An 8603-nucleotide genomic window follows, 5' to 3' on the forward strand; every position below is an offset into this window, starting at 1 on the left:
TTGTCACTCGTCCGTACACAAAAAGAGATCGAGGTTTGCAAGATTTGTCTTTGACGTGTGTCATTTTCTATGTATTTGTGTCGTCATTACAGATTGGATTTTGTATTTAAGTGTGTGAGAAGTGCGACTGTGTGCACCTTTCCCCCCGCGAAAAATGGCAGATAGATTTGTACGGTGAGATATCGCTTGGGCCCCTCCCTTCCGATGTGTCGGAAGCCGGTGTTGCTCGAAGCTAGCATGAGACGTCACAATCATATTACCTACTCTTTATAGTTTTATACGGGATTTAAAATAGAAATGTGACTAAAAAAAACTGCTATCTACGTTTATTAATCTTCTGGTGCTTTATTTCACACATGGTGTAAAATAATTTATTTTAAATACAGTCAAATACCCTATTAGTAATAATAATTAATTATGAGTGAATACGTGACTATTTTTAGGGTTCCGTACCTCAAAAGGAAAAAACGGAACCCTTATAGGATCACTCGTGCGTCTGTCTGTCTGTCCGTCTGTCACAGCCTATTTTCTCGGAAACTACTGGACCATTTAAGTTGAAATTTGGTACACATATGTAAATTAGTGACCTAAAGATGGACATGTTTTTTTTATAATTTTAAAATACATAGGTTCGAAGTTATTTAAGAAAACAGCCAAAAAATGACCATTCACCCCCTTTTATCTCCGAAACTACTGGGTCTAAAATTTTGAAAAAATACACAAAATACTTCTTTACCTATAGATGACAGGAAAACCTATTAGAAATGTGCAGTCAAGCGTGAGTCGGACTTATGTACGGAACCCTAGAAACGCGAGTCAGACTCGCACTTGGCCGGTTTTTTTATTGAATCTATAATCGTTTTTACTACTACGTCGGTTAAAATCACACGTGACTGCTTTCGATATTGCGGCAATAATGCACAATGCAGTTGGCAGTAATATCGCAGTCGCGGCAGCAGTATTGCAGCGCGATATTATTACTTCCTTACTGTTTCAAATGCCAAAATCGATTTCGCTGCCAGGGTTTTGACATTTGAGGCAATAATGTAGTCGGCAGAAATATTGCAGTCAGCAGCATGCTGTACTGTAGCGCGCAAATGTCGAAATCGATATCGCTGTCAGGATTTTTGATATTTGCGGTAGTAATGCAGTCGGCAGTAATACTGCAGTTGGCAGCAGTATTGCAGGGCGATATTACTGTTTCTAATGCCAAAATCGACGTCGCTGACAGGGTTTTTGGGATTTGCGGTAGTAAAGCAGTCGGCACACTCGGCAGTAGTATTGCAGCGCGCAAATGTCGAAATCGATATCACTGCCAGGAGTTTTTAATTAATATTTTTATTTACATTTGCAGTAATATAGTCGGCAGTAATATCGCAGTCTTACTACTGCCTTACTGTTTTAAATGTCAAAATGGATGTCGCTTTCCACTCTGGACGACCGGCTAAAGCAAGACAGAAGCAGAGGGCCCTTTTTATACATATCGGGTGGCAGAACTTCTCACTTCCCAGGAGCAGTGGGAATGTTTCTTCCCAACAGCTCTCCACAAACTGCCCTGCGTTGACTGATTGTACTGGTCTATCAGCAGGCGATGGGGTCGTCAGTGTCGTTACATCGCTACGTCCATATTCATGTCTACCCATCAAGAACCTATAGGTGCTCCAGACATTACGTGCGCGGAGTTTAAGCCAACACGTGGGGCCCTTTTGACATTTTAATGAGATGTAGTACTCGTAGTAGTAGTAGTAGTAGTAGTAAAACACTTTATTGTACAAAAAGAAACATGAAAAAACACACAAAGTTTTATAGTACAAAGGCGAATGTATCTCTTTCAGGGATCTCTTCCAGTTAACCTTTGAGCAATTGAAGAGAAAGAGAGGAGAGAACGGTAGACATAAAATCTGTACTAAACGGCATTAAAATATGAGATATTTTGGATACATCGAGATATAGATATGGTTCCCTTATAATAGATTACGTAATGTTAAACTCTCATGTATTGAAATGTAGGAAACAAGAATATATTTGTACGAGGAATTTAATGTAAGTAGGTACCTATTGATATAATATAATACAAATAGTCTGAAAATGATTTGGGGTATTAATTATATTCAGAAGCCCTTCTTCTTCTTCTCGTGTCGATGGTTTCGTATTTCATATTAAGCGGGACCAGAAGGTAGCGACGGACAGAAGCCCTAATATCACATCATATCCTTTTTAGAGTTCCGTAGCTCAAAAGGAAAAAAACGGAACTCTTATAGGATCACTTTGTTGTCCGTCCGTCCGTCTGTCTACTAAGACCTTTTATCTCGGGAACGCGTGGATGTATCGAGTTGAAATTAAAGCATAAGGTCCTAAAAGCTGTGAAAAATTCAAACTTCTAAGTTATCCGAAAAAAAGATACTTGTCCGGTTTTTTAAAGATGTATCTCTTATTAAACTACCTTAGTAATTATAACTATATAGGTAGAAAAACTCCGCGAGCCCTTATAAAGCTCTGCTTTTTGCTAGTATGTATTTTAGCTTAAATTTTACAATAACACGTCATTTTTAATTACTCGTTAGCAATATCTTCCGATTCACGAAAGAAATTTCAGACTTTCGGGTAATTCTGTTTATACTACTGGCAACACAGGATAGCGCTGTGGACATTTGACAATTCGGATCTAGATAACTTCATGCCCTGACCGTCATCCTTGTCGAACGCGTGTTAATTGTTATTTCCTTCTCGCTCAGTGTCAGCAGTCGCAGTGTTTTCCAAACTTTTCACGTCGTAAGCTTTTTAATTAATGTGTAACTGTGAATTAGTTTTTTAAACGTTTGTCTTGTATAGATAAATAAAGTTTAATTTAATACATTAGATTTGTTTTATTTTACTATGTTTCTACATGAATAACTTAAAATTAATGCCGTTAAAATAATTTTCACCGTTGGTTAAAATTCTCCCACATTTCAAAGTTTGAGAACCTGTAAACAGCATGATGACGTAGGCGCGTGTCAGTTAGGTCATACGCGAATCTCGGAATGGAGTACCAGGCGGAGTATATTATTATACCATGCATCACACGTATTTTTTGAAGTAGTATCTCTATTTTTCACCATTTTGAACAGCCTAACCCTACCTAACCCGTCTACCTCCACTCTGCACTACCGCCATGTTTTTGTTGTTGCCATTCTGTTTTTTTTTTTATAATTTTACATTTTTGATGAATAAATAAACTATGGATGACATGCCGTTTTGAACTTGTCGAGTACTTAGACTTTGTAGCGACACTATCTCAGGGCCAAATATAATCTTGTCAGGATTTCAGTTATTTAATTCATTTATCAAAGTTACGTTTTACTATTCATTTTTTTTTAATTGTTATCATTTTGTTCGAGACGAACTAAGTTTACCTTCGTTACTGCCAGCGAAGATGTGTGCGTGTCCGATGACGGGGTAGCTGTCCGGTAAGCACGGTATCTCAGCCGCGAGCTTGTAGAGCCGCCTGCGCGACCAGCGGTAGTACGCCGCGCCCAGCGCCAACGCCACCAATAACAGCTGCCAGATCATCCTGGCTCAAAATGGCCGCCTGTGGATAAAAGTTAATTTGGGTAATTAATAATTTTCACTCGATATTGGCGCAAACTTTGCCCAAAACGACAATTTTAAACAAATTCGTTAATGTAGAAAAATTGATAATAGTTATGGCCACCCTGCTGTTTTTAGTAGAAAATAGGTTATATTTCTGACAAAGTATATACCAAACTTGTGCATAACTTGACTTGGGAATTTTGAGTTTGAGCGAGTTGTCTAATATAGGGTATATTTCGGCGGGCAAAAAATGTATAAATAATGAATGCAAGTAGAAAAAATTGAGAACCCTTTGACAAATATTTCCGGGTTTGAGTTATAACACATGAAGCATAGATTATGTCTATTGAGATTTAAACTAAAAAGGCCTAAATACACAAAAGTTTTAGCGGTGGGCAAAGTAATCCGGTAATTTGGCATCCATACCAACATTGCCCACCACCAAAAACGGATTAGGGTTGTCACTTTCATCTAATTTACCCAACTTCGCAAGTAAAAGAAGGTTATGTTTGTACACTAAAATAAGTTTATAAATATATACTGTATTTAATTTGTCTTATTATCCTTTATTTAGATGTTTTATCCCGTTAACGAATGAAAAACACAACAAAAATCATATTTTTGGCCATTAAACTATTGTAACAGATTTTCTCAAAAGTGACAACCCTAGCCTTTGTAAAATGCTTAGGCGAGCCTTATTTGGAAATGGGCAAAAATGGGTAGGCAACATTGCCCAGCAAATTTATTTTAAAGTTTTTACACTTATCGCTAAGTTATTAACAGGGAATGGTAGGATTGCCCAAAACCTTTAAGTGATCCTTAGACATCATCATCGTACGAGCTGTATTTGAATACCAAATTGACGTGGGCAATGTTGGCGAAAACCCCGGATATCTTTGCCCGCCCTCTAAAACGCAAAAAAATGGGTAAAAACACGATATTTTTTTTTCTTATGCTCTATAAACTGATGCGTTTGATCACAGTGGACGTGCTGAGCAAAAAAAGTCATATGATGTGATTTTTTTTTTGAGAAATTCGTGTTTAAAAAAAAAAGCGGGCAAAGTTGGTGATAATGACGGTACCTACTCTTCGAACGCCGCAAAAATATGTGACATGCTCTTATGGTTCTACAAATAAGATCGTGTCAGATATTTTTGCGGCCTTCGTTGTGTAACATAAATTGCAGGTGACTGTACATTTGGAATAATTATTTTATTTAGTTTCAACGAAAGTTTCAAGTTTAGTACGAAAATACTTCAGATATGCAATATGCACAAAATGTAGACCTAATCGAAATAAAACATTGCTTTTTATAGGTAATTTATAAAACATTCGATACATAGGTATACATAACAATAACTAGAGCGCTATTGGCCCGTAAGCTTCATCTCGGTCTCCAAAGCCGCAAAAACTCGCTAGTACTTAGTGCTGGTCTAGCCGTTATTTTTTCTTGAAGATTTTCAGAGAACAGCACGTACACGCATTATACATATAGACGGAACGAACCGCATAATCATAATCATTTATTCGTCGCAATCCATGGTATTACAGACTTTCAGGTATTACTTATACGAATTACATAACTCTTCCTGTTAATAGGCAATATTTTAAGATAAACGTTCTATAATATAATACAAGATTACAATTGTCATCAAAATTCATTGACGTACAGAAGTCAAATACGTTTTTAAAATGACGCAAAATGATACCAGCATAATAAAAATTGATCCCAATCAGTAAAGATGAGTCTTTAAACTTTTTTCATTTTAAGCGAGTTTTGAAGGAACATAATACTTAAATTCGACTGTAATCATATTGTTTTAAGATAGTTTACTGCGGTTTTCAACCATTATAACAGCAAATCAAATTTAAATGAGACGCGAGCTGATATTTATGTACCCTATTTTTTGAAATACAATTTATCTACTGGTACTTATACTTTCTCGTGTGCGTATATGATTTAATGTCAATATAATTGTCAAAAGCAAGAAAATCAAGCTGTCATTTTCATTTGAAGAAGTACACGTGTACTCCGGTGTAGCCCCAACGGGCATCTGACTTGAAGAAGAATTTTGAGTGATGTCGTCAATGTATGGAAATTGTTCGAAAGTTTACATTTGAGATTGAATTTCTGTGTTGTCTTTGTGAGTAAAAATATAAATCGATAATAAATTGGTAGCTGAATTATCTAGCTTTCAAAATCATACAGTAATTCAATTACTGTCAAAGACAAAATTGTTTTGCTTCTGTCTCAAACGGAACTCCATATTTTGATTTTTTGATACTTTTAGTGTCGATTTGTAGAGAATAACAGCAAATTAAAAATATAATGGCATGAAGAGTCGGTACACGGTTTCTTCGTGAACAAATTTACGTGTAATTTAATGCAATTATTAAACATATATTCAACAAATTATGCTTACAAAGTGAGGTCTAAATCGAAAACGTCATATAGCGGCCCCTTAAATGTTTGTTTTGTCATCCTTGTGGTCTTTAAATCCGACGGTAACATAATAATTCGTAAAACTAGGTACCAGCAATTTATTACTATCTCTGTTTCTTATTAACCTTTGATTGACAATAGGTATTTTAAACTCATCATTACACATTTGATCTAAAGCTAAGAATAACGTGACTTTTTCATGAACTGTTAAAATTTTAAGGGGCCCACTGATTAACATTCCGCCGGACGGTATCGGCCTGTCAGTTGTTCTGAACTGTCAAAATTTTGTTCTAACTGACAGGCCGATACCGTCCGGCGGACTGTTAATCAGTGGGCCCCTTTACATTCTAAAAAGAGTTGTTCATATGAAGTACTTTTACATTTTATTTTAGTTTTTTTGTCAACCATTAATTTCATGAATCTAATCTGCAGTGCCTTTATCTTGTCTAGATACGTTTTAAATGTACGACCGTAGCTTGACAGCCCATACGACAATAGCGAATCCACTAGGGCATAGTAGACTGCATATACATAGTAGCCCTATTCAAAACGAACTTCAGGTGGTGGAATTTTGCAAGTACTGCCCTTAATTTATTGCATAAGCCATTTACATGTGGCTGCCACGAGAACTTATAATCTATAAGCAAGCCTAAGTACTTGTATTGTTCCACCACCTGGAGCTCGACACAGCCGCACGCGTCCCCGGCCGCGGCTATAAAAATATAGGTACAAAAAAATAAAAAAAATAAAAATAAATAAAACTTACCAACCTATCTTAAGTCCCCCAGATCTGTCCCCTGCGTAAGGGTGCCTATAAGGCTGGCAGAATCAAAATCAAAATATATTTTGAATAAATTAAAAATATCGTATTTATAATAATATCGTATTTATAACCCTTTATAGAGCGCCCTTAGATATTATACCTACGGCAATAATGACCTATATATAACATCTTTTTTAAGGTTCCGTATCGCAAAAGGAAAAAACGGAACCTGTCCGTCCGTCTGTCTGTCAAAACCCCTTTATCTCAAGAACGACGAATTGGGAGTTATTCAAACAATCCAAATTTTATCCAAATGAACTAAAAACAAATTTACCACATATAAAAGCGTTTTATCGTAATATTCAGTCTTCACACAATGTGACCCTCCTGAAAATATTTAAGTTGTGGGTATATCTATTTAAAGTTATACCAAAACTTTTTGTGTTAAAATTGGGAAATTTTTATATTATTGCTACTCAGAATCACGAGCTTTTTCCATTTTAACTGAAAAAAATGTGTCCCCAAAATTTTTGGTCCGTTTGGTGACGGTTTTCAATACAACCTTCTATATATATGACCGTAACAAAACGGACACCAAAAATTTTGGGGACACTTTTTTTCTTGTATTAGGATCGAACGAGCTCATGATTCTGAGTGGAAATAATGTAAAATGCAACTTGGGGGTACAACTTTATATAGAAATTCCCTTGTACAAACGGACTTACTTGCGTGTGACGAACTATAGGTATATTGACAGTGGAGCGTTTGGTCTACTCGTGCGTCAACGCCGCCCGATCAACCCGTATCTACTGCGACTATTATAGCTTAGTTGTCGCCGGCCAAGGACCGGAAAGCCCCGTTTTTAAAGTTACTATGGAGATACTAACTTTATTAAGCCTATCGGCAATTATTATTAATCATTTGTTTAAGTTTAAGTTGATCGGGGTCTAACCATTATGTATGTACATACTTTGTTTGCCTATTGATCCAATTTACAAAGGTAACACAGAGGCAGATACCTAAAAAATTTCCCAGTTTATTTCTATTAATTGAATTCTGTATTTTTGAAGTGAAAACTTCTTTTGTGATGGGGAAAAAATGTTAAACTCGCGACAGGTCACGTGACCGACAGATTGAAAATTCGTAAGACGGACACGTGACCTGATCAAAAAACTGTTACAATGTCATTGAGTTTTCACTTCTGCCGGCACTCCCGGAGTGCAACCCGTTGTTTTTTATTCTAAAGGATGACTCACGCTAGACCGATCCGGGCCCAGGACAGGTGATGGTGATCACGTGACGCTCTCTATAGAAAACTGAAGTGTCGGACGCCCCGGCCCGGGCCCGGACCGTTGTAGCGTGAGTCATCCTTTAACCGTTCTTTACATCAAGTGAAATGTATAGGTGCCAATGACAATGTACCTATGATTATTACATCTTCGTCGCGTTATCCCGGCTTTATATTACGGCTCACGAGAGCCTGGGGTCCGCTTGGCGACTAATCCCGCGAATTGGCGTAGGCACTAGTTTTTACGAAAGCGAAAGCCTTCTGACCTTCCAACCCAGAGGGGAAACTAGGCATTGTTGGGATTAGGTAGTCTGGGTTCCTCACGATGTTTTCCTTCACCGAAAAGCGATTGGTAAATATCAAATGATATTTCGTACATAAGTTCCGAAAAACTCATTGGTAATACGAGCCGGGGTTTGAACCCGCGACCTCCGGATTGCAAGTCGCAACGCTCTTACCGCTAGGCCACGAGCGCTTCTGGTAAGTAAAAAAGTGTTTTGTTCAAATAAAGGATGACTCATGTAACAACGGTCCGG

The 8603-nt window shown here is 37.2% G+C and overlaps 1 protein-coding gene across 1 annotated transcript in view; it reads right to left on the reverse strand.

Annotated features, from left to right (window-relative positions):
* The window catches only part of LOC134802107 (cytochrome P450 4C1-like), a 30069-nt gene extending 26517 nt beyond the window's left edge, over positions 1–3552 (reverse strand). The window contains exon 1 of the mRNA XM_063774699.1: positions 3396–3552. Coding sequence (XP_063630769.1) covers positions 3396–3552 — 157 coding nt within the window. The remainder of the gene's footprint in view (positions 1–3395) is intronic.
* Positions 3553–8603: the final 5051 nt, after the last annotated feature.

This window comes from Cydia splendana, chromosome 24 (genome assembly GCF_910591565.1).
Source record: "Cydia splendana chromosome 24, ilCydSple1.2, whole genome shotgun sequence".
NCBI classification, from domain to species: domain Eukaryota; kingdom Metazoa; phylum Arthropoda; class Insecta; order Lepidoptera; family Tortricidae; genus Cydia; species Cydia splendana.